Source organism: Lepidochelys olivacea (genome assembly GCF_965140295.1).
Source record: "Lepidochelys olivacea isolate rLepOli2 genome assembly, chromosome: 1".
Classification (NCBI taxonomy): Eukaryota; Metazoa; Chordata; order Testudines; family Cheloniidae; genus Lepidochelys; species Lepidochelys olivacea.
The window spans coordinates 297,610,521-297,630,903 of NC_140411.1; the positions used below are offsets into that span (position 1 = coordinate 297,610,521).

General features: G+C 39.8%; 1 protein-coding gene across 1 annotated transcript in view; it reads left to right on the forward strand.

Annotated features, from left to right (window-relative positions):
• Nucleotides 1-20,383, forward strand: part of NELL2 (neural EGFL like 2) — a 242,198-nt gene that overhangs the window by 177,632 nt on the left and 44,183 nt on the right. The window contains exons 14-15 of the mRNA XM_084639619.1: nucleotides 5,852-5,974; nucleotides 7,320-7,415. Coding sequence (XP_084495745.1) covers nucleotides 5,852-5,974; nucleotides 7,320-7,415 — 219 coding nt within the window. The remainder of the gene's footprint in view (nucleotides 1-5,851; nucleotides 5,975-7,319; nucleotides 7,416-20,383) is intronic.

Consider the following 20,383-nt stretch of genomic DNA (forward strand, 5'->3'; position numbering starts at 1 on the left):
GCACTTAAAGCAGGGGGGTCAACTGCTTATGCATAAAAAATACAGTACTGTATATCATCCTCAAACTTACTGCCCTCTTTGAGTATAGAACGGATTTTCTGCGCATTTATTAGTAAAACTGTTAATTAATTTGAGTTAAAATTAATTAAAACTGAGTCCTTTAAGAAATGTAACGTCTGTCTTTTCCCAAATGATCCTAATTCCGGAAAGTTTGAAGAGACTGTGTTATTCCATTTAATTAAAATTAATTTAAATCTTATGTATGAGCTATACAAGAAGGAATTAGCTTGTAATGAAGCTAAATTATTAGTGATTATTTTGATTACACAGGCTACAGACCAGCTTGGGTCAAACAGTTCAGGCGACACTCAAACAGTATCATTATTAGAGCTGGGTGACGTTTGTCAGCTGAAACTTGTTGGCAAAAAATGCAGATTCAGTGACACCAAAATGTTGCATACGTTCATATCAGTTTTACTGAATTGTTCGTGTTAAAAAAATTCCAAAGAAATCCAAAGAATGTTTCAATTTTTCATTTCAAAGTGACTGTTTCAAAATTATCCTCAGTTTTATTTTAAAAATGTAAAAACATTAAATACTTGAAATCAACAAAACATTTTGTTGTGGGTCAAACAACATTTAAATCAATCCAAAATGGCATTTTTTTCAACTTTTCAGTTCACAGAAAATATCATTTTTGGTTCAAAATAAAAAAAAAATGGGGGGGCGGAGAAAGGAATTGCCAGTAAACTGAAAAAATCTATTATTCACACAGGTCTGTCATTATGACATCAAAGGTAACTCAACCAATCCTGAACATTCTATTGGTTGTGTGTCAATGGTATGAGGGAGATTGGATGTGTGTGGTAGATTACTTGGTCCAGCTATCACTGCCCTTTAAAGATTCCTCATTCTAGTTTGGGCATCAGGGCGTGAAAGGCTTTTCATGGCCCTGTTGTCTGAGCTCCACTGTGAGGCACAGACATTTAGGATTTTGTGACTCATAAGAGGGAAAATATGAAAAAAAACAAAAAAACCCCTAATGTCTTTTAAAACCATTTTCATAATCTGGGCCCAGAAGCACAAAATGCCTTAATAGTTACTGTGGGCATCACTACAGGGCAGAATTAAGGCTATGTGTGTGTCTCGTTTGTGCATTTCCATTCCTTAACACATTTGGATTTCTTTTAAGTATGACTTTAAATCTGAATTTACTGGATTGGTAATACTGTACTTGGTTTGAGGATAATTATAATATCCCGGTAATGTGTTTTACCCTTAAGTTACTGCTGTACTCTCAATCTTAACTCCTTTTTAATATAGTTACTCTCACACTTCCACCATCTTGAATAATGGGCCAATGTCCTAAAGAATCTAAATACAGAAAGGAGAAGTAGGGAGATGGAAAAGGGTCACATCACATAAGCAGTGTGATGAGTGGCAAATGCCATATTAGTCTCATATTTCTTTTTAATTGTTTTAAATATTTATTAGTGAAGTATGGAGTAAGGGGAACAACGAAGAAGTTGAGTCAACAGGAGCATGGGAGTAGGAAAAGAAGGGAGGGTGAAACGTCTCTTGTGTATATAGAACACTGGATTTTACTACCTTCATTTTTCAGAACTCTCCATGCCACTTGAGACAATTGGGGTAAATTGTCCTAGCTTCACTGAAGTCACTGCTGCTAGGACAATTTACACCAGCTGGGGATCTGTCCCTATGAGGAAGTGCTTTTGCCCTTGCAACTCCTGCTATTTACCTCCACAATCAGGAGTTACTATCAGCTTTATTTATGTTCAGGACTTTGTAGTCTGTCTTTTGGAGCAAAGTAATAACATTTTGTCAAAGAGAAGCCATTCTGAAATACAGTGCTGAGTACTGTTAAAGATGTAAAATGAAATAAAGTATATCAGTAAAGGTGGCCCAGCTGTGCAGTTAACTTATGTAAACACAGGGAAACAACTTGCATAGTCACACTTTTATATTTCTTTAACTAAGGCATCTGTTTTCTGAAGGATTTAAATGGAACATACATATGCACTTATTGGCACTGTGAAGTAATAGCAAAAGCTTGCTGAATTCTGGAGCTAAAATGATTTTTGTCTCTGTAGAGTCCATTACTCTAGGAACAGCTTAATCAACATGAATACCATATTTAAGGCTTCTGTTGATTCCCAAAGCAGAGATATTACGAATGTTAATGCACTTGAGCACAGAGTTCTGGCCAGTGTTAAATGGATTTTAGATGTATTAGATAATATAGCTTTAGAAGTAATCACTGAAACCAGTGCATTTGCTCTTTATGGAAAGTGCATTTATGCAAATTCAGATTTGTAAATCATTAAAATCTCTTTGCAAAAGTAATTTTATTTCCTTGACTCTTTATTACTGTTGTAAATGGCATGACCATGCCATCATCATAATGATGTGTAGTGAAGCGAGTATTAGTTTTTTGTTAAATCTGCCACATTATTTCTAAAGGTGCTTGAAATAAATGGCCTAAATATTAACTCCTGGTATACATCTTCCATAAGAAATAACATGTTTGTTCTGTATTTACAGTTCTAATTTGTGTAGAATTTGTTATACTTACCAAATGGAAGAAACTGTATTAAAGATGAGCTGCAAAGTATTTTTTTAAAGTTTATTTTGCTTCATGATGTATGTTCACATCAGCTGTTTGCAACATATGGTTTGTTGTGTGTGTGAGATCCCTCACCTAAATCCCTCTAATGTCTTTCTTTATTTAAATTGAACATTTTTAGAAAAAGAAACCAAAATAAGAGACATGAGAATTCATTATCTTTTAAGCAACAAAATGCCATTACAGTCCTTCATAAATATGCATGTATTCAGTTTTTAAAATGTGTATTATCTGATAGTCCTTATCTTATATGTCAGGCTATATTATGATCCATATATAAATATAGGTAGACAGCTTTGACATTAGTTTTATTATAGACAGATTCAATTTTTAAAAAATGCATACAAACCCTCCTTTTTATGAGATTTTTACCACTCTCCCCCCAAATAATTTATTTAATGCACCATGCACCAAAGTCATGACAAAGCCACGTACAACCAATCAGAACTTCCACTCTCTAGCATGGAGCATATAGACATGTCAACGAGCCTTAAATTTAAACAGTTTTAAAAATAATATACTTGCACTAAATGTAGATCATAGAAAGTCAGAAATCTAGATGGAATATAAAACATGAAAACCCATTTTCCCCCACACTTTTCAAAATGTCTCTTTCTGTAACTGAATCTAAAATCTTCCTGTTACTCTTACACATTTTCTTCTAAACTAGCAATATCTCGGCTGGTCTACACTACCGTGGTAAGTCGATCTAACTTATGCAACTTCAATTACGTGAATAACATGAATAACGTAACTGAAGTAGATGATGTTAGATCCACTTACAACGGTGGCTATACGGCGCTGTGTCAACAGAATAGGGTCTCCCATCGACTTCCCTTATGTGCCTCGGGGAGGTGGCATACACAAATCAATGGGAGAGTGCTCTCCCAGGGATTTAGCAGGTCTTCACCACTCCTGCTAAATCGACACTCACTGCATCGATTGCAGCAGTACCGATCTACCGGCAAGTGTAGACATACCCTTAAGCCTCATTCTGAAAATCATTTATAAGAATAGTGTATTATATTAGTTGAAAAGAGAAAAATCTAGCACAGTTTTGGGTAATTTAGCCACAGATCTGGGAGGAATAATGGCCATTTTGACATGAACTTTCTCACTTTGAATGAGTCAGAAAAAGACAAGGCAAAAAATAATCTTTTTTTATCCGAACGTTATTACTTATAGTATTTATTTCATCTATAACCATGGATTTAAAGGAAAATACCACTTTTAAGAGTCCACATACTATACAGTACCATTATAATGTAATCTCCGGGCTAAACAACATTCAAAAGTACTGTAGTTTTCTATTTCTTTGTAGGACATACATCATACCAGGTACTCTGAGGCCCCAATTAGTTTCTTAAATGCATGAATTACCCTATTGATTTCAGTGGGAATACTTAAATATTTAAGTAGCTGGAGTTTAGGGCCAAGTCTTCTTGGCCTGGAAACCACAACAGCTCCATGATTCAGCAGCTGTGGATGTCGCCACAACCTCTTGGAGCTCTCCCCAACAGCTGCCTTGTACTACCCTTTCTAGATCTGCAACCTGTGACTTGCCCTTTTTCTCCAGTATACGTTTGTCTGTATTCTAGGGTAGTGGTGGGTGTTGGAATGATATCAAAGGTGTTTGGCCTACCCCACCATTTCCAAGGAACAGTGCAGATGGGCACACTTCCTGGCTGAATGTGATAGATAACTTGTAAAATTCAGTACATTGCAATGAAAACCCCAGTAATTGTGAAGTATTGCTGTACATCTCCTACAACCCAAGAGACCATCATAATGGCATGGAAAGATATTTTTGTGCATCAAGTAAATAATATGTTTCCTACAGGTCCATAGGTGTTACTCTGTTTTGTTGTAGGGAATGAAAAAAGTAAGGAACTTAAATTATATTTAAATAACATTAAGATAATGACAAAAAGCCAGGATATCAGTACAGCACAACTGATACTCGTGTGCCTAATTTGCATAGTTGTGACATTTTTTTCTTTTTTATAATGGACTGATCCCACATAAATGTTACAGCACCCAGCATGAGATTAGCTTGTGGAATTCACTGTTGCAGGAGGTCAGTCGAATACTGTAACTGGATTTTTAAAAGAGCCAGATCATTTTATGAATAACCTTTTTAATTATCCATGCTGTGATCAGGGCCATTAAATCTCATGCCTCAAGACTCATGCCTGCAGTCCTTACTCATTACACTCAATGGGAGGCTCAACTCAGTGAAGATTGCAGGATTGGGGTCTCAGCTTGTATTCTACCTAGGGTTATTATTTGTACTCTGCTAGTACCGAGAGGCCCTGCTCAGGAGTAGGTCAGTCATGGTAGATGCTTACAAACAGAAGATGAGTTCTCTCCCACTCCTCTGCCCATACAGTATTGTACAATTGGCTAGTTGAATCATAGATGCTTTAACTGTCATTTGAAGCAAAAAATTTGTCATTACAGGAGGCAGAATTACAGACTTGATGGGTCAGAGGTCTGAGCCAGTAAAACAAATTCTGTATACCCATAATTTTATATCTAGTAAAGAAATTGCTAGTTATAATAACTAGCACTTCAGTGCTTTGCAAACACTAATGGGATTAATTCTCATAACAGCCCTGTGAAGTAGGTGACTATTAGCCCTGTCTGACAAATTGGGAACCTAGGCTTTGTGATTTTACCAAGGCCACAGAAGAAAGTATCTGAGTCCAAATTAAAATTTCAGGAGTTCATGGGTCCCAGTTCCATGCTGAGGCCATTAGAACATGCCTGAAGCAGAAGTTGGTTTTATATTGGACAGCCAGAGCAAGGCATATGGTATATAAATAAAAATGTATTAAACAGTGACCAAATTTGCTAGAAGCAACGTGGAAACATAAGCAGCAGCGTAGCTTGTGTGTGCTGATCGGCCAAAACCAAGAACAGCATAAAGTAAAAGTCCCATTTCCCTGAAAGAGGAGAGACACCTTTGTTTTCAAGCTAATCTTTTTTTCCCGAACAGAGATCAGAACTGAGTGCGATGTGAATAACAAAGGAAAGCAATATGTCAAATTTCAGGGTGTTGCCCACTGCTTAACCCACTTCTGGTCAATATGCAAATCCTGGTTAGTAACTGCTGAGTTTATGGTTTATTTACATGGAAATATAGTTAAAGCTTGTATATTGCTGTAGAGTCACAATTCAATAACATTCATTTGTTTCACTTCTCAGAGCACGACGAATGCATCACAAATCAGCACAGCTGTGATGAAAACGCACTCTGCTTCAACACTGTGGGTGGGCACAACTGTGTCTGCAAGCCAGGTTATACAGGAAATGGTACCGTATGTAAAGGTAAATTATCAGAAACCCTGGGCTGTAACATGCACTGTCTTTGGACTTGATAATGTTTATCTTGTCATGGTTAACACAAATCTGTTGGTGTACCTTGAAGACGACATTGTAGAACATTAGCATTTAAGCCCTGATCCCACAAAGAGGATTGCATGGGCCGATATCCATTGACTTTGTGTTTTACAAAGTTCCAGGTAGTTTGAGAATTTAACATTTATAAATTGCAAGCTCTGAAATGGTGGAGAAAATACTTTTAGTATCTATCCCAAGATAATTTTGTTTTCATATAGAGTATCCCATTCAAGATAACCACAGTAACCAGCAACATTACAGCTAGGAAAACCTATTACCAAATGCAATTTATTCACCATCAATCACTTGCTATTGTACCTGAATGAACTACAGATTGAATTGCATATTGTTGCGTATGTAATGTTCTTTTGTAAGTGGAAAAAAAGAGCAGTAGATGTTGCCCCTGAAACCTTTACTCTCCAGGAGAAGCTTACAGCCACTGTCAGACCCTGTTAAACATTACAGATTATATTGCTAGTTTTACAAAGAAGCTGAATTTTACAGAGCTGCAAAGCTGCTTTTAGACTGTCTAGTGCTGCATTTCACAGAAGTTACTGAGATGTGAGGGCGTTGGGTCCCATTCTGGTGGTGGTACCATATTTCAGATAGATGCAAAGCCAAGGTGCAGGCCACTTGTAACTATCTAAGAACCCCCAGAGTCCTGGCAGAATTCCAATATTTGTATCTGGAGAAAGTGATTCTTGAATGAATGGATGCAGCTTCATTGCCATCAGTGTGAGGCGCAAGTGCAAATGTGAGGACAGATTTTGGACAATAATTGGTAAAGCCAGTTTTTAAAGCACTTTATCCCTTGGGTGATATTACCATTTTTATAGTTTGGATCTAATAGCTGAATACAAAGAATCAAATAGCTAATTGATTCAGTGCTCAGTTGTGTCTATTAGGCACAGACCTGTATTGGGAGGCAATGTAGAGTCGCAAAGCCCTCAGGAGGGTTTGTGCCTCAAGGGGACAATTCCTTGTGAAGTAGGAGGCAATGCACAGGCTGAAATGTCTCAGATGGTACAATCTAGTCCCCTTTCTGCACCCTGCCAGCTCATCTGGTTAGTGTGGTAGGGGGCCATAACTCAGCTTCCTCCCTGAACCTTTTGGAGCCTCTGAATTAAGAATTAAGAAAAGCTGCAGGGATTGCATATGTGTCTGGCTGCTGCATCAGGGGTGGGCTGGGGGGCTACAAACACCTGCACAGTTACTGAATACAATCTGTCCCTTAGCTAATAGGTTCTGATACATTCTACTTTTACTGTTTCAGCATTTTGCAAAGATGGTTGTAGGAATGGAGGAGCCTGCATTGCTTCCAATGTCTGTGCCTGTCCACAGGGCTTCACTGGACCCAACTGTGAAACTGGTAAGATGATAACTTCATTTATTATAAAATTATCTTTATGCCAATGTCTGCACTATTCCAAGAAAATATTTTTTTTTACTGTGCCTCCTAAAAGAGGGAGCTGCTGCTGGAAACTACTAAGATATGCAGTAGATAAACTCAATGACTCACTTTTCTCATATACCTCCCAAAAGCATATACTGTAACAATTTGAACTAGCAGCATATTGACATCTGACTAGCTTACCTTCTGTCGCTCCCTAATTAACATAATTATTCACTCACTTTTCATAGCAAACAGTTTTTGGTAGCTCCCACTGACGGTATATCATCTGACATGTAGAAATAAACGCAAATGGTTGTTCACGACCTTATTGTCAACCTGTGATTATAGTTCACTAATCCACCTTCCCATTCATCCTCATTTGAGGACTTTTTTGATCAACTCACAGTAAAATAGGATTCAATGCTTCCCACTGTTTTACTTTCTCTCACAACCTTTCTTCTATACTTGATATCTCTGGGGATAACAATACCACAAAACCTCGTTTTAAAACTTTCTTTTAAAATTTGGGTCTATGTAAATTACACTAGCGGGATGCTTTACCAAACAAAAGTATCTGGATTGCTCATATTTAGCACCTTGAGCGCTTGTCAATAATTTTCCTAAATTAAAATAATTTCAACATTTTTATTGGCTACTGAATTTTTAAATGGATTCTAACAGTAAATGGCCTTGGGGTAGAAGGGAAAGCTTTTTTAGATTGATTAGCCTCCCTATTCCTACTAAAAGGACAATCTGCCACCTCTGATTGACTATTGTTGCCATTCTATATTGTCTTCAATAAATCTTCAGCATGGGATCGAGGAGGTAGTTTTAGAAGCACTACCTCTGTTATACTTGCAAACATTGTCCAATTTAGTAAAAATTCAGACTTCTATACAAAAACGGTTCTGGTTCATTTGAGAGGTGAAAAATTTGCCTGTTGTCATTCTATGTCACAGTAACTAGAATGGATATTGCTGTTCTGCACAGGAGGTGCACTGTGTGAAATAGCTGCAGCCCCCGGTAGTTGATATCTTTCTCTAGGAATGTCAAACATTCTTGACCGTTGCATTTGCTGTGCAGTGTTGGAAGTGATGTGGGGCAAAATATAAAGGTCTCTTTCATGTAGCTGTTTCATGGTTTTGGTTTCATGGTGTTTTTACTTTTAGTGGTTTATGTGCTAAAATAATGCTTTAGATATAAAGATGGCTTATAAGGTAGTGTGATATTTTTCCTTTTATAGGACATACAGTTTGCAGCGTTTCAGTGTTATCAGCAAAACATACTGCACGTGTACAGTTAATGAAACACTAAAAGTGGGAGATTCACAAGCTTTTAGCATTGGCCTTCTCACTCCCCTTAAGCCAATGGGAATTTTGAGAGCATAGTTAGGTGAGTGCTGAGTGCATTTGAAAATCCCACTCTAAGTTGCCTAAATATGCTTTACCAAATGTTTAACTTGAGTTTAGTAAGATAATTATGATCCATAACTTAAGGTCAGATATAAGTGTGGTGATCTGCACATGGACCACCCCCTAAGCCATGGACCATCATGGAAGGTGGTGTAGGAGCCACTATGGCAGCCCAGACCACTGAAAGATTTGACTTTGCAGGGAGAAGTGTCTTCCATTGCCCAGCAGACTTCCAGAAAGGAGTCACAGACTTCAGTGCTAGTAGAAGGAATAACCTGGAACAGTAGGGGTCAGTTAGAAGGATCCAAGGAGATCTGGTCACCTGGTTTGAATATTAATATTGACAACAAATGCTGCTATGTTCATTGTCTGATAGCCCAGCTGCACTTTGCACCTCCTTTCAAGCTCTGGAACAGGATTCCAGTTAACTTATATGTCACTTGGAAACACAGTGGATTGCTATTCCATCCAAAATACCTTCAAAGCACCAAACTGTAGAGCAAGCCTGTTCATAAAAGGCAAGATCTGGCTGATTCAGACACAGAACTGTCATGGACAGAGAGCCCTCCGTAGTGAAAATCTGAGCTCCAAACAGCACACTCCTTTTGAAAATAGAATACAGCTTCCAAGAGTCATGTCTTGTTGGTATGAAATGATCAGGACATCCATATCACAAATAATTCTATTGGAAAGTTGTCACTCATTCATTTTGTGTGTTCTCACTTTATCCCTCAAGGTGCAATGACACCTCCCTCACCACTACTGTTTGGCTGTGCTCTCAGATGAGAAGGAATAAGGACAGATTTAAAGCTGCCAAGGGCAGTTTTAAATTGCACACTTCTTATTTTATTTATGTATTTCACTTTACAATACCTATATTTAAGAAGTGTCTACCCTGGGTTATAGGAGTCTTTGCAGTAAATTAAACATACAATCACATAAAAATTGACCAGCTGTTGCTCCTCACCCCCCTAACTATAAAACGGTTAACCAGAGATTAAATCAAAACCTATATAATAACCCAGCATCCACAATCACCAGCCCTTATTGTGTCCTCCCTCCCTAGAAGCCTGGATAAATAGGTGAGTTTGTATCATGCTTCAAAGGTCAACAAATTCACACTATTTTGGACCAATGGTTTAGAGATAAAGGGCAGAGAAACTTCTAGCAGCTCCCTTGCTCTTAAATCAGGTGGGTTCCAGCTCAAACACCACATCTGATCACAGCTGCTCGCTTTTTTTTTTTTTTTTTTGCATGGGTGGGCATGTGCTGTTTCTGGGGAGGAAATGAAGTCCATATAACCCAACCATTTGCAGAGGCATTGGAATTCTCTGAAATACTTCTTATCCTCCCGCACCCATGTCAAGGTCAGTCAAGTGCTAACCATAATTTTAACAAGGAGCTCCCACCAAAAGCCCCTCACTGAGCCTGTGATAACCCCAGGCGTTGACTAGAGGAGGGGGAGGGAATGGAAAATGTGTTGATTTGCTTTTCCATTTAAAGCAAAACCATTTCTCACTGCTAAAAGAGGAGACAGCACCATTTAGCAAACCAACTATATTCATTGCTCTTGAAAAATTGATAGTATAACACAGTGTTCAGTAGGTGTAATAAGAGGGGATTTAGACATTTATGGGAAGTCTGGGGATATCTGTGCCCAAGAAATTTTTTGAAAATACCTGCCAGTGTCGGACTTTTTCATTCCAAACCCACAAAATTTGCTCATTGGAAATATTTGAGAGTCCCAGAGGTAATTCATATCTGGAAAGGATCATTTACTAATATCCACAGAGTGGGGTGGCTCTATCAGAGGCAGAGAAATTGCCACAACTCTCCCTTTAATTTGTTTCCAAAATTTTAACAGTGGGCTCCTAGGCATCCCTGAGAATTTCCTCCAACATAGCAATAGTGCATACCTCCAATGCTATTACTGCACTTTTCCTGTTCCCTGATTCCTCTCACAGGCCACACCCCTTTTTGTGCTTTGTGAGCATTTCTCTGGACCATTTTTGTGTTGCTATGGCATCAAATCAAGTAGGAGTATTTGGTCTGTGTGCATAGGATTTTGGGGCAGTTTTTGTAAGCAACAGGATGGGAACATATAGCATTTGGGGGGAGGATTAGGTATAATTTACCGTTCCGTAACTGCATCTGCATCAGACAAGAGAATCAGCTCTGTAACGTCAATTATTTATAGAGTAATTAATCTTCAATAAATCAGTTCATGACAATCTACTGAAAATAAATTATCAAACAAAACAGTCATTTAAATTAAATTGTTCAGATGCAGTTTAACATAACTCCAAATTCATTACACTGTATTCTGTAACAGCTCACTTAAATTAAATGTAGAACTAAATTTATGATAAAATAGCTTAAAAAGCATCCAAAGCCATGTCCAGAAGAATGCTCACTAATATCATACAGTGTAGGCAGAGTTCAGGGAAATGCACTTTGTTTGACTTCTTCCCATGTGGGGTTTTTATCCAAGTAAAGTGTTCATAGTGTGTTGAAACCTCACACACAAATAAAATACGTTTTGTGAATACTTAGTGGTCTAGAAAATGCAAAATATATTTGATATTTATAACTAATTTTTAAAAGCTCTCTTCTAATATCTATAGTTTGGAAGATTAAAATTCAACTCAGGTCAGTGATGTGCCTAGGTAATTGCTATAGATAAGGTCTCTCTAGAGTTGTGTGCCGCTTTCTGTAGAAGCTAAATATTTAGCATGTGTGACTGTTGCTCTTTACTGCAACTTCAAATTAATTTGTTAAGGTGCATTGACCATGATAATAGAAAGATTCAGATTATTATTATTCCCAGGGGATAGTGCGAAAATCTTTTAATTCCAGTATTCATAGCTTGTAGAAAAATAGTTGTACCAGTACTCAGAATATAATTTGTTGTCAAAGCTACTACAAAGCCTGTTAAGTTTGCTTGTATTGCTAAACCTGGTGAAATATTTTAGCACCTTTAGCATCACAAGAGAACTGTTTTGATTTAACCTCTTGTTCCTGGTGTTCAGCTAGAGGAACCACAGCTAGCCTCTGGCCGGGTAGGTCCTAAATCTAACAAACTATGACACAAATGGTAATTGAAACCTGCAGAGTACTGAACTCTTTCTGAAAGAACTGGAATGGCTGGTCGCAGAAACATTAAAAGTTCTAGATACCAAATTGTATTAGAAACTCACAATAAACTTTTCCAATGTCACATTTAGAACTCATGACATTTTAGAAAAACAGTTTTCTTTGGAAATTTCTCAAAATGAAATATATTTTACTAGCTAAACTGATTAAGACTACCTTTTCACAAGAAAATGCAAATAAAAGTCAACCACCAGAAATGGGCTTGCCTTCTTGGTGAACCCCAACAAACTGTCTGTCAGATTTGATGTTTTAAGGGTTTGCGATTATTAATATTATTATGTGTTTGTCTTACAGTAGTGTTTAGGCACTAGTTGAGAACACAGCCTCTTTGTGCTAGGCACTGTACAAACAGACTAGGAGACAGCCCATGACCCAAAGAATTTACAATCCAAATAGACAAGACCGTTGTGGGATGTGGGCAAGAAGTGTAACGCACAAGCAGCACGAGCAGAGTGACGGTTTGCAAAGAGTATGTTCGTGCCACAATTTTTTTTGTTTATTAAATCCTTTGAGGTGGATTTTGTGGGAGGGGAGTAGCTCAGCAGATGGATGAAGGGTGGGCTGGGTTGGAGTGAACTAATCCCCAATCAGCTCAGGGGATGGAATGTTTAAAGTGAAAACTGAAGCAATCTGATTACGCCGTTTCTCTGTGGCATTTCAGCGGCTGCTTTTTCCCGCTGCCACCTTCTGGCAGCGGCATTTCAGCGGCGGGGTGTCTGGCACCCGCTACAGTCTTCTGGGAATAGCAATATGCTATTCCCACAAGAAAGGTTGGGGACCACTGGATTACACCATCAGTGTTCCTTAGGCCACGTCTACACTACCCGCAGGATCGGCGGGTAGTGATCGATCTATTGGGGATCAATTTATCTCGTCTAGTGTAGATGCGATAAATCGATCCCCAATCGGTCTGCCGTCGACTCCGGAACTCCACCACTGCAAGAGGCAGAAGCAGAGTCGACATGGGAGCAGTGGCTGTCGATCCCGCGCTGCGAGAACGCGAAGTAAGTGATTCTAAGTCGATCTAAGATACGTCAATGCTATTCTCGTAACTGAAGTTGCGTATCTTAGATCGATCCCCACCCCCAGTGTAGACCAGGCCTTAGTCCCTGCTTGAACTACAGCTGCTCTGCTAGCTTCAGTCTCTGGTTGGCTACTCCCTGTAGCTTCTTTCCCCAAGGTCACAAGGCTGGGGGGGAGGGGAAGGGAAAGAATGCATGGGTCCTAGTGCCCCCCTGAGGGAAGTCCCCTATCTGCAGTTCTTGGTCTGAGGGGTGTGGGGTAATATTTTAATAGTATCAAAGGCCCAATTTAAATACAGAGAGGCACAAACAAAAAGGTCTGAATAAGTGCAGATTCAGGAAGATCCTCTGCTCAAGATTTGGAAAAATGACTAATGATTTAGGTTGCCTGACTTGAGACACCTTAAAGGACCTGATTTTCAGAGGGTGAGGTGTTCTCCACCCATACTAAAAATCAGTCTCTTTTTAGGGATCTCAAGTCGAGCACCAAAAATCACTAGTCACTTTTTAAAATCTTGGCCTCTGGGTCTAATTGCTCCCTGTGATGAAACTAAAACAAACAACAAACAATGTTATAGGTCCGGTTTAAATGTCAAATGATCATTTCAATCTGAATTTTCTTTTTTTAATTTAAGGTGTTTTAAACTTTTGACATTGCTTTCAGTATTTCAGAATACATTTTCTACCCTTGGTCCATGCCCAGAACTGACTGCAGTCAATAGAAACTTTCACAAGTACGAAAAATGAATATGGCATCACTCAGTGTTTGTGGTTGAATGTCCTTTATTTTACATTAAATTTTAAAAAGAATCCCTAAATAATAAACTTCCTAGTAATTGCATACATTGCTATAGTGACCCTCTAGTGGAGTCCTCTGTGGGCCAGGTGGCTTAATGGTTAGCACATCCCGTTTCCAGTATCTTGCCTCCAAAGTGGAAGGGCACTAAGTCCAGTTTCTAACCCTTGTACATGGCTTTATCCTCAACTCAGGGTTTCACTGTCCTTATCCTCCCCTTACTGGAGCAGGACGGTGAAAATGAGATTTATGCCTGTCTTGCAGCAAGGGCAGTTGGTGAAGGAGCCTGGGCTCTATGAGGGACAACAATGTAGGGAAACAATGAGGCTTCTTCAGTACCCTTGTTCAGCAGCCCTCAGGGTAGGTCCCTCTTCCTCTCCAGCCTCCTCCCTTCTGAGCTGAGTGACTCCCTTTTAAGCTTTCTCTCCACCTGGAGCGGCAAGGCTATCTTGGCCCAGTATTGTCCTTTAACCCCTTCTGGCCCAGTGTGGGGTTTGTAAACCCCATCACAGTCCTTCAGAACAAAGAAGAGACAGGACTTTGGTGTAAAACACAAATGGGTTTTTTTCCTGAAACCGCTGGGGTACAGAGCCCTTATAACTGAGGAATACAGCATATGGGGCATAGTATCACCACATGTCTGCCTAAATCCTGCCCTGATATATGGAGTGAAATGGATTGCTGACTACACTACAGTCAGGCCTTCTTAAAGCTGGTCACTTTGTATGTAACTTACCGGTTCAGTAGAACAGAATAACTTCCTTGGAGCTGTCATGGTCTCTCCGTTCAGTGTATGTAATAGGCCTACTCAGTCTCTATAAATATTCTATATGGAAAACCGTTGGAAAAGTTCATTTAAATGAAAGTGTGGTAGGGAAAGCAGATAGTGTACAGTTATGTGCACACTCATGGGGAAGTACAGAGCCATCAAGTTTAAGTCTTTCATTGAGGATAATGGGTAATTCCACTTTGAAATGAATAGTATTATGTCTCATAGATTTTAAGGTCAGAAGGTACCATCATGATCATCTAGTCTGACCTCCTGCACATTGCAGGCCACAGAACCTCACTCACCCACTCCTGTAATAGACTCTAACCTCTGGCTGAGTTACTGAAGTCCTCATATCATGGTTTAGAGATGTCAAGTTACAGGGAATCCCCTGCACAATTTTTTTTAAATACTTTGGTGTCTGAAAGCGTCTTTTAAATTACTCACATGTACTTTCTCTTTTGCTCTCTTATAATTCAAGAATAATTGTGCCATTTTAAAAACATCTGTATAAATGTTTTTGATGACATTAGTAGATTTTAGTAGACATCAGTGTACAAGAAGTTTCCCTTCAGGCTCTGCCAGTATATTGATTAGACACAAAATAACCTGGCTTTTCGGAGTCTGTATCTCTTAGTAGTTGGAGTCTTGAAGTCATTCCAAATGGTGAGATGGCTTATGGGAAGTGTGTGACAGTTATGGCAATATCCTAGACAAACTTTATTGAATTAAGTATCTTAGCCGTTCATTATATTCCAAATATAAATGCTTATATATTATTGCGGGATTATACGTAAAGTCTGTAGGGAGGAGACCTGGCTAATGTAAACCTTGAGAAGTGTTCTGAGCTACAAAGGACTATTTGAAACAATGTGAACTTTTAAAGTTAAGTGAGTTTCCTAGGAAATCTGTAGGGGGAGTATATGCAAATGTAACTCCTCAGGTTATGCAAAAACCCAGCCTTTGAAGCTAGGCCCTGGGGAGAGACCCACTGTCTATGAATTACTTATTTCCAGTTCAAAGACCCAAGTTCTAGGAAGGAGGAACCACATTTTTCACGACTGTGCTTGTTCTGAACTGGGACAGTTATGAACTTGTAACCACACTTGTAAACCCTTTGGTGGGGTTTGAAGGACTGTTCACCTGCCAGAGCCCTTGTGGAAACTGGGCTGATCTCTGGTAAATGTATTCGCACGTATGTCCTTTCATTGTTTTAAATGTTGTCTTTTTGCAATGCTTCTGCTTTAAGAATAAATGTGCTTGTATAGAAAGAGCTGTGTGGTAACTTAATAGTGGGCAATTATGCTGTTATTAGCCTTTAAGGAGAAAAGCAAAGCAGGCTTACTGAGCCAAGTCTGACTTGCTGACTTCATAGTGTTGGCTACCTGGAATTATCTCCATCAGGGTGGATAGAGACTTATGTCTCTGCCCAAGAAAGTTGATGGGTGGAGAGCTGGAAGTGTGAGAGTGGGTACCCTTGGTGGACCATAGAGGGGGAACTGTGACAATGTGGACAAACATTTTTGGGGGAATAGATTGAAATCACCAAATTCGTCTTCACTGGTTTATCTAGGTTTCATGTTGATGGAGGTAAAAGCTACCGGATGCATCTACTGTGCTAGGTTAGGGCATGAAGAGCCTAATAACAGTGACCCAGATCCTGAGCTATCTTAGTTTATATCAGCTGAGGGTCAGTCCCAATATTTTTTCAGATTTGATACAAATTTAATAGTGGCTTGGAGTTGTAAGTTTCCATAATACCATAATGTTACGATGAAATTAGAATTCAGAAAAAGGGGCGTGAATTCCCTCTTACTTTCACTAATATTACACCACTGTAATTCCATTGACTTCAGAAAACTGGCCAGAAACCTTCAGATCCTTCATGTAAGGTAGAAATCTTAAATTTGGCATTCTGATATCCTGCCCATCTTGCCTTATGCAGCACCAGAGGAGTGTGAGTTGTTGGCAGGGCCCTCAAGCCTACTTTATACTTGGGGAGGGCTTTCATTCAGTTTCTTCTTCTTGGCTGTACTCCAGTTCAAGAAAGTACCTTTAGGAAATAATGAATATATACATCTGAAGCTCTGTTTGGGGCACTTTTAATACTCTTAGGTTGCTTTATTCAGAATTGCTTTAGTCCCTCTATATATCAGCAGTTAACATCCAGCATGTCCTAACCATTTTATAATTATCTGTTGTTGTGACATGTGGCTAATTAACTTGGATTTTATGCAAAAACATTCAGTGTAATACAAGGTGACCAGCTAGCCTAGCAGGAGCAGGACAAACCTGGACTGTGCAATGTCACATCCTAGACACCAATTAAGGTCTGCCAAAATCTTGTTTGGCTGATCTAGAATGGAGAATGCAAAGTAACTTTCAATCCTCTGCTTTCTCTCTCAAAAATATTTTGCATAAAACAACAGGGTCTGGAGCTATTTTCTGCATAGCCTTGTTTCCAGTGCACAGCTTCTATTTATATGGGATGCTTGCTGTGGGTACAGTCACTGCAAAGTGCAACAGCAAAGTAAGGGCCTGATCTTGTGAGGTACTGAGCACCTTCAACTCCCACTGAGATCAAACAGAGATGAGCCTTCTCAACATCATACCGGTTGAGGCTCTTAGAGCATTAAGAGGTACGCAGGGTTGTGTGCGGGGTTTTTTTGGTTTTTGTTTTGTTTTTGTTTATTTCTTTTATGAAGTTCTGGCCCCTGCTGGTCAGCTCAAGATTCACATTTGAAGCAACCAGTCTTTACTTTTTTTAACATTAAACATCTCCAATCTGTTTCAGAATATGTAGCAAAAATTAAAAACAAACAAAACAAATTGTTGTCTGTCAATCTTTTCTAATGATTCAGAAACATCCATTCATCTTCTATTGTTTTTTTTCCCTTTTGTTAAAATCAAATAGCTATTGTGTCTTCTGTTTTACTTCTTGTCAAATCTGGAAAAAAGTAATCTCCTCCTCCCTCAGTCTCTGAAAAAACTGGACCCAGATCCCAGTTGGCATAATTGATGTAGCTCCACTGAAGTCAGTGATGCTATGCTTGTTACACTAGCTAAGAATGAGGCCAATTGTAACGGTGCGAGACTCACCACTGTGACGCCTCCTTCTGGTCATTCTGGGAATTAGCACAGTCTTTCCACAGGATGACCTCTTCCGGTGGTGTCTTGCCGCCGTCACTTCTGCTCTGGACCTGTGTCGCCTCAAGGATCGCGGCATCCTCCTCAAGACACAGCCCTCCGGCTGTGCCCCATTCCATTCTTGGAACAGCAGTCCTCTGTCCAGCCACTTGCCTCCATGGCCGACTGCAGCCCAAGGTTCTAGCCACTTGCCTCAGTGGCAAACTTCAGCCCTTCACTGGCCACACCCCTCAGTGGTGGGGGTTGGGAGACCCAGCCCTGCCCACTACTCCAAGTCCTGACCCAGGGACCCTCTAGATGGCAGTGACATGCTGCATCTCCTTCAACCCCCACCATTCGTTTCCCTGGTCCGCTTATCTGTAGCCCTAGCACCTTCTCTGCCCCTTTATCAGGGCTTCAGTCTTTCAGACAATCAGGCTGAAGCTCCTGCTTGCTCCCCTGACCCAGCACTGCTCTGTCCAGGGTGCGGGCGTGTCAAGGTTCCTCCCACACTCTGAACTCTAGGGTACAGATGTGGGGACCTGCATGAAAACCCTCCTAAGCTTATCTTTACCAGCTTAGGTCAAAACTTCCCCAAGGTACAAAATATTCCACCCGTTGTCCTTGGACTGGCCGCTACCACCACCAAACTAATACTGGTTACTGGAGAAGAGCTGTTTGGACGCGTCTTTCACCATAAAATACTTCCCAAAACCTTGCACCCCACTTCCTGGACAAGGTTTGGTAAAAAGCCTCACCAATTTGCCTAGGTGACTACAGACCCAGACCCTTGGATCTTAAGAACAATGAACAATCCTCCCAACACTTGCACCCCCCCTTTCCTGGGAAATGTTGGATAAAAAGCCTCACCAATTTGCATAGGTGACCACAGACCCAAACCCTTGGATCTGAGAACAATGAAAAAGCATTCAGTTTTCTTACAAGAAGACTTTTAATAAAAATAGAAGTAAATAGAAATAAACAAATCTCCCCTGTAAAATCAGGATGGTAGATACCTTACAGGGTAATTAGATTCAAAACATAGAGAACCCCTCTAGGCAAAACCTTAAGTTACAAAAAAGATACACAGACAGAAATAGTTATTCTATTCAGCACAGTTCTTTTCTCAGCCATTTAAAGAAATCATAATCTAACACGTACCTAGCTAGATTACTTACTAAAAGTTCTAAGACTCCATTCCTGGTCTATCCCCAACAAAGACAGACTATAGACAGACACACACACCCTTTGTTTCTCTCCCTCCTCCCAGCTTTTGAAAGTATCTTGTCTCCTCATTGGTCATTTTGGTCAGGTGCCAGCGAGGTTACCTTTAGCTTCTTAACCCTTTACAGGTGAGAGGAGTTTTCCCCTGGCCAGGAGGGATTTCAAAGGGGTTTACCCTTCCCTTTATATTTATGACAGGGCGGTTCCCTCAGCCCTTCAGGGACCCAATCCCTTCTCCCTGAGCACCCAAGAGGGAACTGCCCCCCTCTGCCCTGCAGTTCTCTTTATATATGGGCCTGCTCTGCCCTGATTGCTGCTCATTGCAGCCCCTCTCTCATTGGTCAGCTGCTGTGGAGCCTCCCCAGGGCTGCTTTTAACCCTTTCTCCACCAGTGTGGGGCAGACACCCCATCACACCCATAATCTTTAGATATTATCCCTCTGTTTCTCCAAATTATTTTTTATTAAGAAATAAATTCCAATAAGAGCTGTCCTAAAAAATAATTGTATGGCTTAATGTGGTTTAACGACAACTCAACTATCAATGTCTGTCAGGATTATTTTGATATTTTTAACCAGCAATAAGAAAAACTGGGACCCAGAAAGCACGTTGCTGCTTACAGCTCAACGTTGTAAAATGTTTCTGTAGATCAGGACTTGGATGAGGCAGGAATTCTATTAAGCTAGAGTCTGGGTGAAGGAGCTGTAACATTCAGTGTAACATGTTCAGAACTTTACTCCCATAAATCACCTTCCTTTTTAGTATTCAAGACAAATGGATGCCCAGTTCCGCACGTATAAAGATAAAACAGGTGACCATTAATGTCTGCACCCTTCATCAAGTAAGAAATATACCAAGATTTAATAAAAGTCAAACTAGGGTCAATTACAATGGATGCTTTGTGATATCAGGATATCCAGGGCAATACATTTTTCTAAGCCATTTAGCTGTCTGTACAAAAAAACATCCTGAATTTTCCTGTCTACAAAGTCACCCTGCGGAGCACTTAGTAGACTACATCCTAAAGAACATTGAGCAGTGTGGGAACAAATTCTGCAGCCTCTATTCAGGCAAAACTTCCATTAACTGAAGGCTAAGTATTCCCCTCTACTCAGATAGAGAGGAGCAGAAACTGGTAGAAATCAGGGAGAGGCTTCCCCCCTTTCCCAAGATAAATGGAAGCTAACAGGTTGGGAGGGTTAAAGAATGGGTGGAGCTTAAGAGCTAGCTCTCTTCTGAGTGTACTCCTGTTCTAATCTGCATGACAGTTAATGATGCTTTCATTCAAGTAAAGAGGAAGGGCTGGGACCAGGTGCAGAAATATGAAACAGTGGCAGCATAACTTCTGAGTAGAGCTGTCTGGAAAAGGGCATTTCGCTCCTGCAAATAATTTAAAGTTTTTGAAAAAGAAAATGTGCCCTGAATCAGGACAAAGGGTCAAC